General features: G+C 40.7%; 1 protein-coding gene across 7 annotated transcripts in view; it reads right to left on the bottom strand.

Annotated features, from left to right (window-relative positions):
* LOC105482324 (ATPase phospholipid transporting 10B (putative)) overlaps positions 1-19892 on the bottom strand; it is a 123803-nt gene that overhangs the window by 84897 nt on the left and 19014 nt on the right. For all 7 annotated transcript variants that reach the window (XM_071098113.1, XM_071098112.1, XM_071098114.1 and 4 more), the window contains one exon: positions 2995-3080. In XM_071098113.1, the coding sequence (XP_070954214.1) occupies positions 2995-3080 (86 nt within the window). The remainder of the gene's footprint in view (positions 1-2994; positions 3081-19892) is intronic.

Genomic DNA, 19892 nt, shown 5'->3' with positions numbered 1-19892 from the left:
AAGTGTGATGTGGTGCTGAGAAGAAGGTATATTCTGTTTATTTGGGGTGGGGCGTTCTGTAGATGTCTATTAGGTCTGCTTGGTGCAGAGCTGAGTTCAATTCATGGATATCCTTGTTAATTTTCTGTCTGGTGGATCTGTCTAATGTTGACAGTGGGGTGTTAAAGTCTCCCATTATTATTGTGTGGGATTCTAAGTCTCTTTGTAAGTCTCTAAAGACTTGCTTTATGAATCTGGGTGCTTCTGTATTGGGTGCATATGTATTTAGGATAGTTAGCTCTTCTTGTTGAATTGATCACTTTACCATTATATAATGACCTTCTTTGTCTCTTTTGATCTTTGATGGTTTAAAGTCTGTATTATCAGAGACTAGGATTGCAACCCCTGCCTTTTTTTGTTTTCCATTTGCTTGGTAGATCTTCCTCCATCCCTTTATTTTGAGCCTATGTGCGTCTCTGCACATGAAATGGGTCTCCTGAATACAGAACACTGATGGGTCTTGACTCTTTATCCAATTTGCCAGTCTGTGTCTTTTAATTGGAGCATTTAGCCCATTTATATTTAAGGTTAATATTGTGATATGTGAATTTGAGCCTATTATTATGATGTTAGCTGGTTATTTTGCTCGTTAGTTGATGCAGCTTCTTCCTAGCATCAATGGTCTTTAAATTTTGGCATGTTTTTGCAGTGGTTGGTACTGGTTTTTCCTTCCCATGTTTAGTGCTTCCTTCAGGGGCTCTTGTAGGGCAGGCCTGGTGGTGACAAATTCTCTCAGCATTTGCTTGTCTGTAAAGCATTTTGTTTCTCCTTTACTTATGAAGCTTAGTTTGGCTGGATATGAAATTCTGGGTTGAAAATTCTTTTAAGAATGTTGGATATTGGCCCCCACTCTCTTCTGGCTTGTAGAGTTTCTGCCGAGAGATCCACTGTTAGTCTGATGGGCTTCCCTTTGTGGGTAACCCGACCTTTCTCTCTGGCTGCCCTTAACATTTTTTCCTTCATTTCAACTTTGGTGAATCTGACAATTTTGTGTCTTGGAGTTGCTCTTCTCAAGGAATATCTTTGTGGTGTTCTCTGTATTTCCTGAATTTGAATGTTGGCCTGCCTTGCTAGGCTGGGGAAGTTCTCCTGGATAATATCCTGCAGAGCGTTTTCCAACTTGGTTCCATTCTCCCCATCACTTTCAGGTACACCAATCAGACGTAGATTTGGTCTTTTCACATAGTCCCATATTTCTTGGATGCTTTGTTTGTTTCTTTTTGTTCTTTTTTCTCTAAACTTCTCTTCTTGCTTCATTTCATTCATTTGATCTTCAATCACTGATACCCTTTCTTACAGTTGATCAAATCAGTTACTGAAGCTTGTGCATTTGTCACATACTTCTCATGCCAAGCTTTTCAGCTCCATAAGGTCATTTAAGGACTTCTCTACATTGGTTATTCTAGTTAGCCATTCGTCTAATCTTTTTTCAACGTTTTTAGCTTCTTTGCAATGGGTTCGAACTTCCTCCTTTAGCTCAGAGAAATTTGATCGTCTGAAGGCTTCTTCTCTCAACTCATCAAAGTCATTCTCCATCCACCTTTGCTCCGTTGATGGCGAGGAGCTGCGTTCCTTTGGAGGGTGAGAGGCGCTCTGATTTTTAGAATTTTCAGCTTTTCTGCTCTGTTTTTTCCTCATCTTTGTGGTTTTATCTACCTTTGGTCTTTGATGATGGTGATGTACAGATGGGGTTTTTGGTGTGGATGTCCTTTCTGTTTGTTAGTTTTCCTTCTAACAGTCAGGACCCTCAGCTGCAGGTCTCCTGGAGTTTGCTCTAGATCTACTCCAGACGCTGTTTGTCTGGGTATCAGCAGCGGAGGCTGCAGAAGAGTAAATATTGCTAAACAGCAAATGTTGCTGCCTGATCGTTCCTCTAGAACCTTTGTCTCAGCGGGGTACCTGGTTGTGTGAGGTGTCAGTCTGCCCCTACTTGGGGTGCCTCCCAGTTAGGCTACTCGGGGATCAGGGACCCACTTGAGGAGGCAGTCTGTCCATTCTGAGATCTCAAACTCCACGCTGGGAGAACCACTGCTCTCTTCAAAGCTGTCAGACAGGGACATTTAAATCTGCAGAGGTTTCTTCTGCCTTTTGTTTGGCTATGTCCTGTCCCCAGAGGTGGAGTCTACAGAGGCAGGCAGGCCTCCTTGAGCTGTGGTGGGCTCCACCCAGTTCGAGCTTCCTGGCCACTTTGTTTACCTACTCAAGCCTCAGCAATGGCGGGCGCCCCTCCCCCAGCCTCGCTGCCCTTATGGCTCTTATTTTGTGAGAATACTAGTGGTCTGATATGGGATCAGAATTGCAGTAAAATTCTTATCCTGAACCAAAGTTGAGGAATAAGAATAACAATATCCTAATAGCAGAAGCCACTGTTAACTGAATATTTCCTCTCTGCCAGTTGCTGTGCTAAGAGCTTTGTGTATGCTGACAATCTTAGAAAAGAAAAACCTTTGATATAGATATTATAATTTTATTTTATGGATGTGGAAACAGGCTCAGAGAGGTGAATTAATTTACCCAAGGTCATATGGGTTGTAATTTGCAGAACCCCAATTCAAACCCAGATCTGTCAAATTCCAAAGTCCCTGTTCTTACCTACAATGCAATATAGGCACTTAAAAAAATTGATCTTAATTAAATCATATTCACCTTCCTGAACCAGAGCATCTTGATTTTGATGCTATTTTACAAAGGTTTTTTTTTTTTAAAACAAAACAAAACAAAACAAAACAAAACAAAACAACAACAACACTGGTGAATTTAACTAGCACTCAAAAAAAAAAAAAAAAAAAAAAAGAAAAAGTTTCCCAATTTAAATTTCTCTAGTCCTTCTTTATCACACATACAAAATAAAATTCCTCAGGATGAAGATGCTTATTTCTTTGGTCATTTCTAGACAATATATTTTCTAGCTGCAGTGGAGATATTTACTAGCAGCATGGAACATGAGATACTTACATATAACCCTTAAATTTGTTGAGGTGGTTGTTGGGTTTCTCACACACGATGGTATTGTGGAAAAGCTCTGGTTCGAACTGTACCTCCTGTGAGAGAGAGGACTCTGTGAGTTTATTAATTCAGAGGGATCTAGTCTTAATAGGATCATTGGGAGAGCTAATCACTATTAGAACCATTGCAAATAAGGTAATCCCTGCTTTGTCACACTTTGATAGTTGTAATGTGTCAGAAAAAAAGAGTTAAGTCCTCATTAAGGAAGAGAAAGCAAATGTCAATGAAAAGTTTGATGGAGGGCAGAGGGAGGTGACTACCGTGATTGCATTTCTCTGACCTGCCTGGGTCTGGGGCTCTAACCCAGATCTAATAGAACTTACTGCAATGATGGAATGTTCTGAGTCTGCATTGTGCAGTATGGAAGCCACTAATCACATGTGGCTATTGAGCACTTGAAGTTTGGTAGTTTGACCAAGGAATTGTTTTCTTTAAAAATTTAATTTGATTTTAATTAAGCTTAAATAGCTACATGTGGCTAGTGGTTATCACATTGGACACCATAGAAATAGATTATAAAAAAGAAGGCATTATAAATCACACCACATAGAGGTATCCACAGCTAAAATGCTTGTGCATGTAATACTTCCAGGGTTTTAAAAATATATATCCATTGGCTGGGCATGGTAGCTCACGCCTATGATCTCAGCACTTTGGGAGGCTGAGGCAGGCAGATCACCTGAGGTCAGGAGTTCAAGACCAGCCTGGTGAAACCCCGTCACTACTAAAAATACAAAAATTAGCCAGGCATGGTGGTGTGTGCCTCTAATCTCAGCTACTCAGGAGGTTGAGGCACGAGAATCGCTTGAACCTGGGAGGTAGAGGTTGCAGTGAGCCAAGATTGCACCACTGCACTCCAACCTGGGAGAGCAAGACTCTGTCTCAAACAAACAAATATATATATACACACATACATACACACACAAACACATATATGCATATCTCCACACCCACATATATTTGTGTAGGTATATACATGTGTATTTACACATTTTAACAATGAGATTTAGTGTTCATAAATCTTGAACATTTTTACATGTTGTTAAATTTTTCTACATCTTTATTAACATCTGCACAAAAACCTGTTGTATGAATATGTGGCAGGCCAGGTCTCACTAACGCAGGCCTCCATTACAACTGTCCCAGCACTGAGTAGCTAGATTAAACATTAAAAGCTGATTGAGCCAGTGTCCCTATACAAAGGCTGGAATGTAACAAAGATCCCACCGAGGTTGCCTAGGCTTTTCCTGGGCCTTGAAGCATGAGAAGATAATGAAGGAATTCTTAACAGGACCCTTTTCAGGATGAAACAAGTTTCAATGGGGGTCTAAAGGAATTCCCCAGGCCTCCACAAACAAGTTTAACGGTGTCTGAAGGAACTCCCCAAATCCTTATGATTTGTCAGGAGACAAGATAAGGTAATCACCCCAGCACCTAGACTCATTTAGATTAAGTAAACTTACCAAGGGTCCAGAAGTAGGTCGTCAGGACTCAGACCTTAGTTATAGATTAAAAGAAGTTAGTCACTTATGTCTTCAGATGAATGCACACTTACACGTAGACATATAGCTTAGAAGGTATACAAATTCTGGAAAACTTTGTAATTTTGAGTTAGTCTGGCAATAACTTCCAGGCCTTCTCCCTGTAACCTGTTAGAGAAATAAAAACTCTCTTCCTCCCCAGTTCATCTGCATCTCGTTATTGGGCCACGAGAAATAGCAGCCCAACCCTCAGTTTGGTCCAGGAACAAAATTGACCATATTTCCTTTAATCATTTCGCCATTGAATAGGTATAGTGTTTCAATTTGTTTTGCTATTATAAAAATGCTGTGAAAATAGTAGCTAATAGAACAAAATAAATAGCATTTACTGAACTCTTATTTCTGCCAGACACTGTAATGAGAACTTTATATATTATTTATTTTCAAGCTTACCATCATTCAGTGAAGCAGGAACTTTAATTTGCCTCTCTTTAGAGATGGGAAATCTGTGACTGAAAGGTAAAGAAGGCTCCCCATGTTTAAATCTCATTGGCTGGGATTTTAATCCAAGTTCAACTGCAGACCTTCTACTCCTTACTTGCACAGCACATTACTTCCTGGTGAACAGTCTTGTAGCTAAATATTTTAAACACATCATTGATTCTTTACTTTTTAAAGGCATTTCTCTTGCACAAGCTCTTTTAGTCCAATGGGGGTAAAACACAACTTGAGGTGGGGAGATCTTGCTTTCTGACTCTCCTCTACGTTGACTAATACTACGTTCAACTCATGAGCCTTCGTTTCTTCATCTGTAGAATGGAGCTAACATCACCTGCCCTGCCCATCTTAATTGTGCCTCAGAAAACAGCATCTATGTGGAAAAGTGTTGAAACCTGTAACATTCCACCCAAACAGAAGGCAGCAGTGGTAAAGGTGGGATTGGAAACAGTTTCCTGGGTAGAGCTTTTAGCAAGGGGTGTGAGTTTATCACTAAAAGCTTCAAGGTACAACTGTTCAAAGGGGCAAATTGATTCAAAGAAGTGATAGCATTTTCTGGCTTCGTGTAAATATACTGTCCATTGGATCTGAGGGGGTGCCAACATAAATAAACTCTCTACTCACTTGAAATAAATTACCCATCCAGGAGTTTCTAAAAATATGGCCCTTTTCCCTCCAGGTATTGATTCTTTCAGGGACAAACACTTGCTGAGCTCTGAGATGATGACAAATTATGCTGTAATTTGTCAGCTGCTTTCATGCCCCTGATTAAGCCGTGTGCTTCACTCCTGATCCACACCACTCAGCTCAGTGCTGGGTCTCTAAATCCAAACTTATTTCAGATATGACTGGCAGTGGGGTCTGAGCACTAATGATCCCTCTGTAATGCCTCGGAGTCCCTGCCGCCTGTTTAATCGCACCCCCCGGGCCCCAGCAATGGTGAAGTTTGACTCTTGTTTCTCTGTTGGGGCTTCCTAGCCACCTCCCTCCTGAAATGTCCCTTCCTCCCGCTGTGTTCTCCTTGTCTGCTGAGCACAGGACTTTTGCCCCTATCTTCCTCTTTTCATGGAGAGGTGACCCTGCTCTTTCTAGCTACTTATTCCCTGGGCTCTCTTCTTCAGTTGGAGGAAGAGGGGCTGTGGACAGGGGCACATGGGTCCTGCTGGCTGCAAAGATAATCACTGAGACCCTGCTTGCTTTTAAGGATTTGCTGTATTTCCCTGCAGGGCAGCTGCTGGGCCAGCCCAAGACACAGAGAGTTGCCCAGCCTTACAAACCTGTCAGGGTTCTTATTTATTTATTTATTTGAGACAGGGTCGTACTCTGTGACCCAGGCTGGAGTGCAGTGGTGTGATCACAGCTCACTGCAGCCTCGACTTCCTGGGTTCAAACAATCTTCCCAACTCAGTCTCTTGAGTAGCTGGGATTACAGGTGTGCACCTCCAGACCTGACTGATTTTATATTTTATAAAATAAAATTATATATGTATATATTATACATACATATATAAATATATATGTGTGTGTATATATATATATTATAGAGATGGGGGTCTTACTATGTTCCCTAGACTGGTCTCAAACTCCTGAGCTTAAGCAATCCTCCTGCCTCAACCTCCCACAGTGCTGGGATTACAGGTGTGAGCCATCGTGCCTGGCCAAGGTTCTTATTTTAACATTGTTCAGGAGTTTCTGATTCCCTTGTGAGATGGTGTAATGTCCTCTCACCACCCTGTAGTTTTTCTTAGCTTATGGATGAAGCTTGCCTCACTGGCCACTTCTTTTTGACTCAGCCTGTTATCTAAGGCACTGCCCTTTGATGAAAGTCTCGCTATCCAGCAAAAGGCCTAGGGAGCCATTAAGACACAGGAAAGGACCAGTCCCTTCTAGAGAAGAGTGTGTATCTCTGCAGCGCTTTAGGTCAGACCTACCTATCTGGAGCACTTACTATGTGCCAGACACCTGTCATTCAGTTCTCACAAAAACCTGAAGAGGTTTGGACAGACGTGCAGATGGAGACTAAATTAAAATGTCTCATGGTTGGTAAGTAACAGAGCCAGGATTGCCATTCACATCGTCAGATTCTAAAGTCATTATTGTCATCATCATCATCATCATCATCACCTTTTATTCCTCCTCTCCTGTTATTATTATTCTGTAGCACTTATTGAATGCTCGCTGTGTACTAAGAATCAACTAAGTATTTTATACATGCCATCTTCTTCAATTCTTACAATAATTCTATCAGGTAGGTACCATCATTATCCCGATTTTACAGATAAAGGAATTGAGGCTTAGGGAGAATCTGTGATTTCCCCAGTGCCCTCCAGCCAGCAAAGCAGGACAGCAGGCTTTAACCTTAGCACCACTCACTCCCTAAGAGTCTGCTCCTTAACCACAGTGTTATTTGGATGCATAGAGGAAAGATGAGTAATTAAGCTCTCCTTTTGGCCCTATTTCTTTTCTATGTTCACTACTCAATGCCTCTGAAGGACCTAATGAATACATTCTCTAATATATAGTTGAAAATATACAAAAATTATAATGAATAAGCAATGCAATGTGTTATGTCTTCCAAGTACATTTGCATTTTAAAGTAAGTACCTACAAAGGGTAAGGGTTAAAGTTAAGGCATTAATTGGCCTAGAAGACTTTTTTTTGATAATTTTTATTTTTTAGCATTTAAGATTTTTTTTGGCCACTCCCTCTATGAAGCTCACTCTAATCCCCACAGAAGGGTCTGCCCCAGCCTATCAGAATTGCTCCTTTTCATGTGCTGCCACCACTGCTGCTATTTCCATTGAACACCTCTGCCTAGATCTGTGCAACCTCTGGTAGACTGTCATCTTCCTCTGGGGCATCTCGTTTAATACCTTGTTTTTGCAGGCACACCATAAAGATGTATTGAGGTAAGGTTAGTACTGGAGAGGGTGATGTTAGAAGCGTATATTTTGAAAGGTGATGGGTGAGGAGATACAAAGCAGACCTCACTGTAAAGGCTGACCCATGCCATAGAAAAAGCCCCAGGTACAGTCTTAACTTTGATTGATGGGAGTAAGACCCCTTCTTTTATGGGACTTCTTTGGCTCAACAAATTAAAAGTGTAGTCACGGTCCTAGATCCCACCTTGGGCCAGTCTAGTCTCCCCTTCATTCACGCGTGCATTCAAGCTTTTATTTACTATCTATGATAGAGGAGTCATATGGGACAGTAAGTGAGAATCAAGAGAAGAAAGGGGTGATTAACACAAATTAATGATTGCAGCCATACGACAACTCAAAGTTCCCAGTTCAGCTCAGATGTGTCAATAGCGGTCTCTTTGTGAGTAAAGGAAAGTGGGCCTGGTGCCAGGGTGTAATCAGTGCCCAGGGTTGAGGTCCTCCTCACTCACCTGTGTCCCAGGTGCAGCAAGCCTGGCATCTTAGGCTGGCATATATTCCATTAGCTAGAATAGGCCATTTCCCTTGCACTTGACTCAAGTTTTACTTTTCTAGGCTTATTTCCTTTTATTCTTTACAATTAATGATCAAATTGATCAATACTTGTGATTAAATAAATGTATGAATGATCTTTTGGAATTGTTTGTAATGGATAGCTGTTTTCTGGCTATACATCGTCTGTTTCATCCTTTTTCTGTAAACTCTTGGCTTTCTTGTGGGAAACTGCCAATCCTCTCTGGTTTATAATTGTGATGAGAATGTAAGTAGTGATGCCCTGCCCATTAAACTCTCCCACTGTGGGGCTTTGACTTGTGTGGAATGACTCAAGGGAGGAACAGAAAGAAGGAGACTGTTAAGTAATTCTTGCAACCAAGCTGTTTCTGTAAGCCAGTGGTTCCTGATTGGTAGATTAAGCTACTACATCTTGTCTACAAATCCCCTATATGCTCCCAAATGCTGTCTGTCGAAAGAGTAAAAATAAGTCTCACATAGGCATGTACCACTATCTTTCAGATTTCTGAAGGAATTATTGAGATTAATAAATTAAAATTTCATTTACAAATTCACTAGATTCAGTGTAACTTTTGGTTTTAATATATGTTATTAAATAATGGACATTGAAAGGACAATTCCTTTTTTTTTTTTAATAGTCACAAAGGGTCTTTTCTTTTTTTTTTTTTTTATGGAACCCATAGTCATAAAGTTCTTACAGGATTAGAAGAATATCTTAGACCACTTTGAAATCCCTCTGTGTCCATTAGGAAGTATCACTTGTGAAAGATTTTGTCGACTGAAGAAAGGGAAACCAACAAAACCCTTTCCTTAAACATAGAAATCATTTATGTATATAGTTTTTACCAAGAGTCAAGAATATTTACCAAAAAAGACGGGTTGGATTAGTGACTGCCATGCTTCTGTGAAGCTCTTGGTGTCTGTTTCTACATGATTCCCAGGCTAGAGGACTACCAAGGAGAGCCACCGCCACCTGGGGATGAGGATAACAAAATGGCGGCACTGACCCCGCTGTGTGGACTGCTCAACTGACTGTGCCAAGGAGTAGGGGTTATAGGGTGGGCAAACCATGCCAACTAAGGAAGCTACACAGGAGGTATGCTGCAACCTTGGAAGAACACTAAAGTGTTTTTCATTTTAAGTTATCAGTTGTCTAAATGGTGAAAGCAAATGTTCTCCACACCCCAGCTGCTGAGCTAGGTGATTAAGGTTTTCTTCCTGGTATACAAATTAAGCAACCCTCTGATTTCTGAGAATCCTATCTGAAAACTAATGACAGTTATCAGCATTTGATAACCTTTCTGCTTCCTGGTAGGTGAAGGTTCTTTTCAAGATAACCCACAACAGGGTGACTGGCAGTTACTTTCCTCTGGCTCTCGATGAGGAAATCATTTGCATATTCAATCACTCTAGAGGTTCCTGCCTTCCCTAGTGATTCACCTACAAAAGCAGGCAGATTGGGCGGGAGGGCTGAGGGAGACTCTGTCTTAAGGATTTTTTTTTTTTTACAGTTTGAGTTCCCTTTTGTCAAGTGGACAAATACTCTGTTTCCCAGTTGGGCTGACTAAAAGTAATCTTGAGACCTTGCTATGGCATTTCCCAAACATATAGGGCATGGGCTTGGATGCCAAGCAAATACTGGAAATGGGATGATTTATTCTGTCATTTCTAAAAGGAACTAATTGTTGGCAGAATTGTTAACAATTGTCTGTGTAATTCCCTGTAAGAGCATGCAGTCACACCCTGTACCTCTCTTGTTTACTCCTGAGCCCCCAGAGCATGCTACAGCATCTACCACAGAGAAGGCTTTTTAATAAATATTTGATGAATGAATGTGTGAGTGGTCTGATGCCTGAAATATGAACAGGTGCCACCAGATGGCCAGTGGCGCCTTAAGGGAGTATTACACAGACAAAACTTTTCTGTACAAATTCTTTCTTGCTGTGGATAACTGAAACACAAGAAGATGATACGAGATCCAGCGTTTTGTACCTCATGTTCTGGCAAAAGAATATTAAGTTGTTCATGAGAGATATGATCACAATGTGTCACCTCTGCTGAGAAACCACAAAACAAAGATCCAAGTATGGTGTCTGGCAACAGGAGGACCTCATCAGATGTTGGTTGAGTAAATGAATTTATTGAATGGACTATAATAGTTGAGAGTGGCAAGAGCAAAGTCCGTGGGAGCACAGAGGAAGGAATGATTACCTGTGGGACACTGGTCAGAGTGTTGCCTAGGCAGAGAGAGGTCGGAAGGGAAGGACATTTTGGGAAGAGGGATAACAGTAGGAACTATATGAGAGAGACAGAGGGTATTAAGCCCCCTTCCTTAAGGATGAATGACCATGGTCACACATAAGTTAGGTTTATATACTTCTGATGAGTCATAGATAAATGGCTCTTTATTGCTGTGCTATTCAGAACTCTCACACCCCACAGACCAATTTCAAACATGAGTCCTTTGTTTCTGGCCAGAGTTAATTTGTCTAGGAATGGGTACATGATACCAGCCAGGCCAGTCAGCCTCTTTCCCCAGGATGCTTTTCAATCTAGACATCGGGGAAGGTTGCTAGACCCTCTCTGGGGTTAAGCTATAAAGCACAAGTACTACTGGTACCACGTTTCATTCCACATGAAGGAAGTTGGTTGGTAAGATGGAAGCCAAACATACCGCAAGAAACATAGACAAGAGATGGACATTGTACTGATGGATTCTGAAGTCCTCATTCCACATGAACCTAAGGGCCAACCCACTCCATATTTTTCTAATAAATTTAATTTTTTTGTCCACACTATTTTGAATTACAGTTCTGTCACATGTAACCAAGAGTCTTAACTAATCCATATAACATATTAGATTGGTATGGTTTTCATTTGAGATATCAAATGCTTCCCACATTGACCTTAAATACCCACAATTGGTTAAGACAGTGAAGGCCAATACTAAAATGTAAATACGTTGTCTTGGGTAATGGAGGTAGTAGGAAGGAGAAAACTTTAAGATATAATTCATTAATACCTTAGGTTATCATCCATAACTTTAAGATATAATCCATTAATATTTCACCTTTCGGGCTGGGCACGGTGGCTCACGCCCATAATCCCAGCAGTTTGGGAGGCCAAGGAGGGTGGATCACAAGGTCAGGAGTTTGAGATCAGCCTGGCCAACATAGTGAAACCCTGTCTCTACTAAAAATACAAAAAATTAGCCAGGCATGGTAGCGGGTGCCTGTAATCCCAGCTACCTGGGAGGCTGAGGCAGGAGAATCGCCTGAACCCAGGAGGCGGAGGTTGCAGTGAGCTGAGATCATGCCACTGCACTCTAGCCTGGGCAACAGTGCAAGACTCCATCTCAAACAAAACAAAACAAAAACAAACAAACAAAATTTCATCTTTCACATAACCTAGCAGAGTTTCCTCATAAGGCCCTAAAGGAAAAGACCTTTTAATAGAAGTGTGCAAATAATGCTAGACATTGGGAAGAGGGGATGTTGTATGAGTGTGTGAGGAGAGTGTGTACCCACATGCAAGTAGAAGACTGGAGGAGATCACCACAATGAGGCCAGAAGTCTATAGAAAATAACAGTTTTTCATAGGGTTGTCCCATCACCATCAAGTTATTATTGTTATAAATAATTAAATCTAACATTTATAGAGCTTTAGAATTTTCATACAGATGAAAATTATATTCATTTGAGAAATAAAAATACATATAGAGAAAGTTAAGAATAATTCCAGCAATGGGAGAAATAATCAGGTACATCAGAACCGAGTTCTAATTTGGGCTCAACACTATATGACCTGGATAATCTTTGACAAATTTGATCTCTCCGAAGTTATTTTCTCATCTCCAATATGTTGCTAGTTCCTACCATTTCAACCTCATAGAATTTCTGTGAGTGTTAAATATCAAAAGGGGGTGGTGTAGTGCAGTGGACAGGGAATTTGCCTGATATGGGAAAAAGATTACATATTTAATATTGATGAGGTGCAGTACTAAACCTCTATTCTTGAATTTGAAGTGTCAGCATGAATCCAGATGTATTTAATCTTAAAAATGTCCTAGTCGTGTTCATTTAAATGGCAGAGAAATAATCAATCCAATAGTAATAAACTCCTCTAGCATGTACTTATTGTGGTTTCTATTAAAAGGAACCAGATCTACCAAAGACCACTAACGTCATGTGAAAAGGACTCAGGAGCCACTTCTTATTTTTAAGAAGCTCCCACTGGCTAGAGATGGGGCGATAATGAGAGACAACAAGTGCATTGATTTGATGTCAGATATTTTTAAAACCATGAGTTCATATTGATGCTAAAAAAGAAAAACCCACTGAACACCTTTGGAGGATCCTAGGCAACCAACTCATTATTTTGAAAAGTGAATGAGAGGAAAGACTCAAAGGCATCCATTTTCTCTACAGAGGGGACACCCCACAGTGACCCAATATTTCATGAGGGGAAATTTTTCCTTATAAACCAATTAGAATATCACTAGTTTTCCAAATTCCATTGAAGTAATGGATCTAAACAACCATCATCAACAACTATTAACAGTGAAAACAGATAGATGTTTTGTGCCTTGAGATGGTAGCACACTGCAGTTCCTATGACATAACATTGACATGCACATGCACAAATACCAAATCTAACCCGAATCTGACTTAGACACTAGTTCCTACTACCACGTTGTAAAAATACAGTGGTCAGAAAAACATGTTAAATGGTTCCACAGGAAGACAGCGCACAGACTATAAGAAATCATAAAGGGGCCGGGTGCAGTGGCTCACGCCTGTAATCCCAGCACTTTGGGAGGCCGAGGCAGATGGATCAACTGAGGTTGGGAGTTCGAGACCAGCCTGACCAACATGGAGAAACCCCATCTCTACTAAAAATACAAAATTAGCTGGGCATAGTGGCACATGCCTGTAATCCCAGCTACTCTGGAGGCTGAGGCAGGAGAATTGCTTGAACCTAGGAGGCAGAGGCTGCGGTGAGCTGAGATCGCACCATTGCACTCCAGCCTGGGCAACAAGAGCGAAACTCCATCTCAAAAAAACACAAAACAACAACAACGACGACAAAAGAAATCATACCAGATAAACAACCTGGTTTATTAAGCAACAAAAACTATGCATTAAAAAGAGAGCTAAATGGGGAACTTACAGAATAAAAGAGTTTAAAGAAATTAATCTCAATATTTGTTCTTATTTGGATCCTGATTCAAACAAATGGAAAATATTGACCACTGATTTGAAAGTTGACATCAAAGAATTGTTGCCAATTTTTAGGTATGATAGTATACTTGTATATTTTTAAAATCCTATCCTTTAGAGATACATAGTGAAATATTTATGGGTGAAATGAAATATTGAAGATCTGCTTCAAAATAATTTGCAGAGAGTAGAGGGTGGGGACATAGATAAAACAAGACGGTTATAAACTAATTGTTGAAATTAGGTGATGGGTCCATAGAAATGTATCACATTATTCTCTCCAGTTTTGTATATACTTAAAAATTTCCTTTACAAAAAGTAAACAAACCCACCAAAGATCTGTGCCTGAGTTTGAATCTGAGCTCAGTTAACCTAGAAAACAGGGTTTCTTAACTGTTCTTGCCTCATTTGTTAAATGGAATAATAAAAACACCTATTTTACAGGGTTATTTGTGAGTAGTAGAAAGAAATAATAGATATAGAACACTCACTGCCTATGGCACATAGGTGTTGTAATCTCGATATTATATACTACTATGAAGTCATATTTTAAAAGAATCCTAGAAAATGTGATCTGTGCTCAACATTTAAGCACTGATCAACAGGTAGAAAGCACTAAGTTTCATTCTTAAAGGAAATTTGGAGAAGTCTGTCAGGACAGGTCCCATTGCAAATCTAGCAGGAAAGAGGAACTTTCTCTGGTTTTTAAGGGCAGGCAAGGTTAGAAGACAGGCAGCTACCTTTGCTTTAACTGAGGTTTGGCATCACTAAAATGGGATGGTAATAAATTTCTTCCTACTGGATCTCAACTCTTTGTTGGTAAAATTCTTCTCTAAGTACCTTAAAATCAACACATACTTTCACTGCAGAGGATCCAGGCTACAGCAGCTATTCGTAACTGAGCAAATGGCTTAAAAGCACTAACCATAGTCAAAAGGGAGACTCAATGGAGAGTTTTTAACCTGAGCAACAAACAGCATGATTACTACATTGATCAATGATGCTCTGGACCAGTGCCTTTCAAACTTTCATGTGCACGTGAATCACCTGAGGATCCTGTTAAAATGCAGATTCTGGTTCAGTCTGGGGTGGGGCCTGAGATTTCACATTTCTGACAAGTTCTCAGTGATGCTTACTGAAGTGACTGTCCACAGATCGCACTTGGCATAGCAAGTTCCCAGTTGGCCCTGGGGAATGATCTGACCCATGCTTCAGTGGGACTTCGGCTTCAGTGATTTGGAAAATAGATAGCCAGGGACATGTTTGATCTGAAACACTAATTGGAAGCATCCATTTCTGATTCTTTGGCTTTGGTAACTGTTACATTTATTGAAATGAATGCTATATACTCCTTTCCAGGTGTTAAATTCCTAGGTTAAAACTCTTTTACAGAAGAGGTTTCAGGTATCAGAATATCACCAAAGAGAAAACTGTACGTTTGAATTCTCTAATAAAGTCCTCTTGCCCGCTGGACAGGTGTTTAGCATAATCCTAATTTTGAATTCCTTCCCTTTCCCCTCTTTCCCTAACAATGGGAAGTGAGAGTGAATATCTCAAAAATAGGTCAATAATTTTATAAATTCAAAGATGGCCCATTGGGATAAAAGTTCCAGTGGAAAAAAAAAAGTTGATTTAGTCCAAGAAGAATTCTGAGACAAGGATTTGAAATTAACTCTTTGGCAGCCTTGAGGATAATCTGCAATGTCATGGGAGAAAGACTCTTTTAAGAAGTTCTTTAATGTTTATAATTTCGTTTGAACCTAAACAGGAAAGGGAAGAATGGACTGCCTAAGCCACGAGGATTCGTCAACTTCTCTGTTACCCTTCACCTGTTGTGACCATGTCTGTACCACAATTCAGGCTAATATTTTCTGAAAAGCTCCATAGGAATGTTAATAATATTTGTGCTGAAAAATAATTCTTAGGTTAAATAAATTTGGAGAGCTCAGGGCTAAAGAAAGTTTAACAGGCCTCTTGACTCTAGGTTTTCTCAGAGATGTTAATATGTTAATGAACATTGGAACCTGCAAGAGGGGACCACAGAACAAAAGCTTCTTAATGTGACTTGACCATGGACCATGGGTTTTTCAAGAACTGTCTCTTGGGATAAGTGCTTAGCAGACTCTGAGAAATGCTGATCTATGGGAGCTGGGATAAAGTGTGTCTTATTGACTTTGAATTACCAGAATATAGTAATTCTCGTCCTCTAGAAGATGGTAAAAATGAGTGTGGGTATATGTGTGGGGTTAGATGTTCCTCGTAATCTCTGTGGTTAGTAAAAGCCCTTTTGGCAAGGTGAAGGTCTCAAATACAGTAGGGACTTGGAGAATAAACTATCAAAAGCCATTAATACTTATTACATAAGACATCGAATTTCCAAACAAACCATATTTGTAGGTGTTCAAAATCTTTGAGATGATTAGTGAGATTTGCTCTTTCAGTGCCTCAGAGGTTTCATGTATAAAATAGGGATAGTGATGCCCACCTCCCATGGTGGCATAAGGCTTAAAATAGACAATGCATGTAAAAGAACTAGTAAGAAGTGCCTAGATGGTAGTTTTCTTCCCATTACTAGGATAAGTGTTTTTTGGAAGCACTGGAGGTGGCACCTTTCCTTGGTTGTACAGGTTTTCAAGGAGGTGGTGGTAGGTTTATATCAAGATTGTCTGGGAGAAAATTTTTTTAAATATGCACACTCAAGGCCCTACTCAGTCCTAGTGAGTCCTAATTTACTGGTGGTGATACAGAAGGATGCATATATATATTTAAAAACTTTCCCAGTGATGATTATGATACACCTTCAACACCTGTAATATACTTGCAGCAAATCCCTTAGTGGTAGCCCACCCCTCCTACAGTAGTTCCGAGATGTGTTTCTTGGGATAAAAGTTTCTTGTGCTTAAATGTTTAGAAATACTACATAATAGCACCTGTCCTTCTCTTTGGGGCTTATTAAAGTATCAGAGTTCTGCAGAACACAATATTTGAAAACTGGTAACCTACTGTCTTCTCATATTACTTGGCCTTGCAACATTTATTTTCCTTGCAACTCTCATCCACATGTTTGTTCAATACATTAGGGAAATCCTATGGTATAGAGTTAGCCAGAAGCAAGTTCTATCCATACTCAGAAATCTTTCTGCCCTAAAAGTATAAGGGAGAAGCAAGGTCGCAAAGAGCAGCCAAGATGTCTTCCCCCAGGGAGCAGGCTGAGCCCACTTTCATTATCCCTGCCACCTGCTATCTGTATGTGGAAAGAATCCTGGCAACAATAAATGTATGCTTTCAAGTAAGTATCTCTGTGTGAACTCAAGGTAACAGTTAAAGGGCCAGGGATATGAGCTACTGAGCCTTAAAAACTGAGGCTCTGGGCACTTTCCCACTTTCCCACCAATCCCAGCACTTTGGGAGGCTGAGGCAGGCCGATCACGAGGTCAGGAGATTGAGACCATCCTGGCTAACATGGTGAAACCCCGTCTCTACTGAAAATACAAAAAATTAGCCGGGTGTGGTGGCGGGCGCCTGTAGTCCCAGCTACTCAGGAGGCTGAGGCAGGAGAATTACTTTAACCTGGGAGGTTGAGGTTGCAGTTCCACTGTACTCCAGCCTGGGTGACAGAGTGAGACTCTGTCTCAAAAAAAACAAAAACAAAAAAAAACACCAAAAAAAAAAAAACACAAAACAAACAAAACAGAAAAACTGAGACTCTGGACAAACCTGGCTTTGAAGCCTGCTCCAAAACTTCCCTGCTCAGTGACCTGGGACAAGTTATAGGACCTCCATATGCCCCAGTTTCCTTATGGAAATGGAGACAATAATAGTGCCCATCTCATTGGGTTGTTTTGAGGATAGACGAGATAAACAAGCAAAGCCCTTACTATGGAATCAATAAAAGTCTATTATTATTACTAAAATGAAAAAAAAAAAAACACTCGAGCAAAGTGAGGGGGAGAATCAAGAACTGAGACAGAGTAGAGAACCCTGGAAACCTTCAAGCTCAAATAATCTCCTTCCTTTTGCATAGGAATTTATCTCTCTCTTTTTGTTTTTCTTTTTGTAAATCATCTCAGCAAGTGCTCTGTGAGAACTGAGGGTTAGAGTTGGAGAGACTTATTAAATTGACTGGTCTATAGCACCGGAGTGTGAATGTCCCTTTCACCTGACTCTTCATTCCAACTACATCCCAAACTAGCTGACTAATTAATATGCAAAACGCAGTTTGGGAACTGCTGCCAAAGACAAAAAGAAAAGTCACTGGTTGAAATGAAACAACACTGACATGACTGCCAGAGAGAGAGTAAGAAAGTTTCAGAATTGGATAAAGATGTTGTGGTAGGGAGGCTAAAGGGTAGATTTACAAGTTTTACTGCTCCTAGAACTCAAAAAAAAAAAAAAAAAAAAAAAAAGGGTAAAATAGGCCAGGCACCAGGGATCACACTTGTAATCCCCACATTTTGGGAGGCCAAGGCAGGTGGATCACTTCAGGTCAGGAGTTTGAGACCAACCTGGCCAACATGGTGAAAACCCTGTCTCTACTAAAAATACAAAAAATTAGCTGGGTGTGGTAGTGCATGCCTGTAATCCCAGCTACTCAAGAGGCTGAGGTGGGAGAATCACTTGAACCCGGTAGGCATAGATTGCACTGAGCAGAGATTGTGCCACTGTACTCTAGCTTGGGTAACAGAGCAAGACTCAGTCCTAAAAAAAAAAAAAAAAAAAAAGGTAGAATAGCATAGAAAGTCTCAGAGTGCCTTGCATGTGGTCAGGCTAAGGTGTCATTCTTACATACTAAATACTCACCCATGTGCACATACACACGTGCAAGTGCGTGAGTGTGTGTGTGTTTGTAATATTTTATACATTTCTTATTGTTACTGTTGAAAAGATTTGAAAGCCTCTGGTCAAAGGGCAGGCTACAGAGTTCTGAGCCCAGAAACAGATTGTTATTGCTTGTCTAGAATGACTCTGTGAACTTAGACCAGATCTCACCCTGCCTTTTTGCGAACCCTACGGTGATTCAGCAAATGTGGCTGTAATAAGCAGAGGTGAGCAAACTCCGAGACAGGGCTGCTGCTCAGTGATCGACTCAGAGCCTGGAGACCAGTAGGCATGCTGATCTACAGGGGGTGGTGGTGGTTTCCATTTCCAGTGGTGGCAACTGCAGCCTTGGTAGCAGCAATGGTTCCCATTTATTGTGAGTCTCTTGGGTGGCAAACTCTTTATTCTGTTCTTTACTTTCCTTATACCATTTGAATTTCACAGCAAAACCATGGGGTAGCTATTATTATTCCCAAGATATGCACAAGAGAACAGGCTTCTGAGGACCAAATCAATCACACAAAGAGGGTTTTATGAGAACTGTTTGTCAGGTGCTTAGAGAGAGGCAAGGCAAGGTACAATGACCCTTGCTCCTAGAACTTAAAAACTTACTTGAGAAGTGTGAGTCTGGAAAACTGTACTCTAGCTCATGAGGATCTCTGAGGAATAAATCATTTGCCTTCCTTCTCCCAGATCCTCTGACTCATTCAATTTCTCCCCAGCCAAAGGCTGGCAGAATGAAGAAAAGTGATAAAATTGTACTCTTTTCCCTGGTTAAAGAAAGGGACCATATTGGAAATCAACTCCCACAAGGAGAATTTTAATTGCAAATTGGAATTTCACACCCGGCTTCAGTCAGTCAACACATATTGCCTATGAAAGCACTGATATTAATCCCAAATGTTCACTGGTCTTTTACTATGTGCCTATCTTCATGCTAAGTCAGTCATGTACCTACCATTTAGTCTTCAAAACTACCCTATGGAAAGGGAACTATTTTTGTCCCCATTTTCCAGATGAGGGAACCAAGGTGTGAGAGGATAGTAACTTGCCCAAGGTGAGATGGCTGATGAGTGGTGGGACCTGGGCTTTGAACCCATCTCCGTCAGACCCCAGACCCTGAGCTTTTACCCACCAAACAATCATGGTTTCTCCATGATGTCTGAGGTACCGTTTATGAAGGGGTGGGGATTAAACAAAAGTGTCAGTGCCACTGCACTCCAGTCAGGGTGACAGACTGAGAGCCAGTCTCTCTCTTTTTTTTTTTTGAGACACAGTCTCACTTTATTGCCCAGGCTGGAGTGCAGTGGTGTGATCTTGGTTCACTGCAACCTCTGCCTCCTGGGTTCAAGCGATTCTACTGCTTCAACCTCCCTAGT

This window comes from Macaca nemestrina, chromosome 6 (assembly GCF_043159975.1).
Source record: "Macaca nemestrina isolate mMacNem1 chromosome 6, mMacNem.hap1, whole genome shotgun sequence".
NCBI classification, from domain to species: Eukaryota; Metazoa; Chordata; class Mammalia; order Primates; family Cercopithecidae; genus Macaca; species Macaca nemestrina.
The sequence above is the reverse complement of the archived record's forward strand: the minus strand, read 5'-3'. Positions and strand labels throughout refer to the sequence as shown.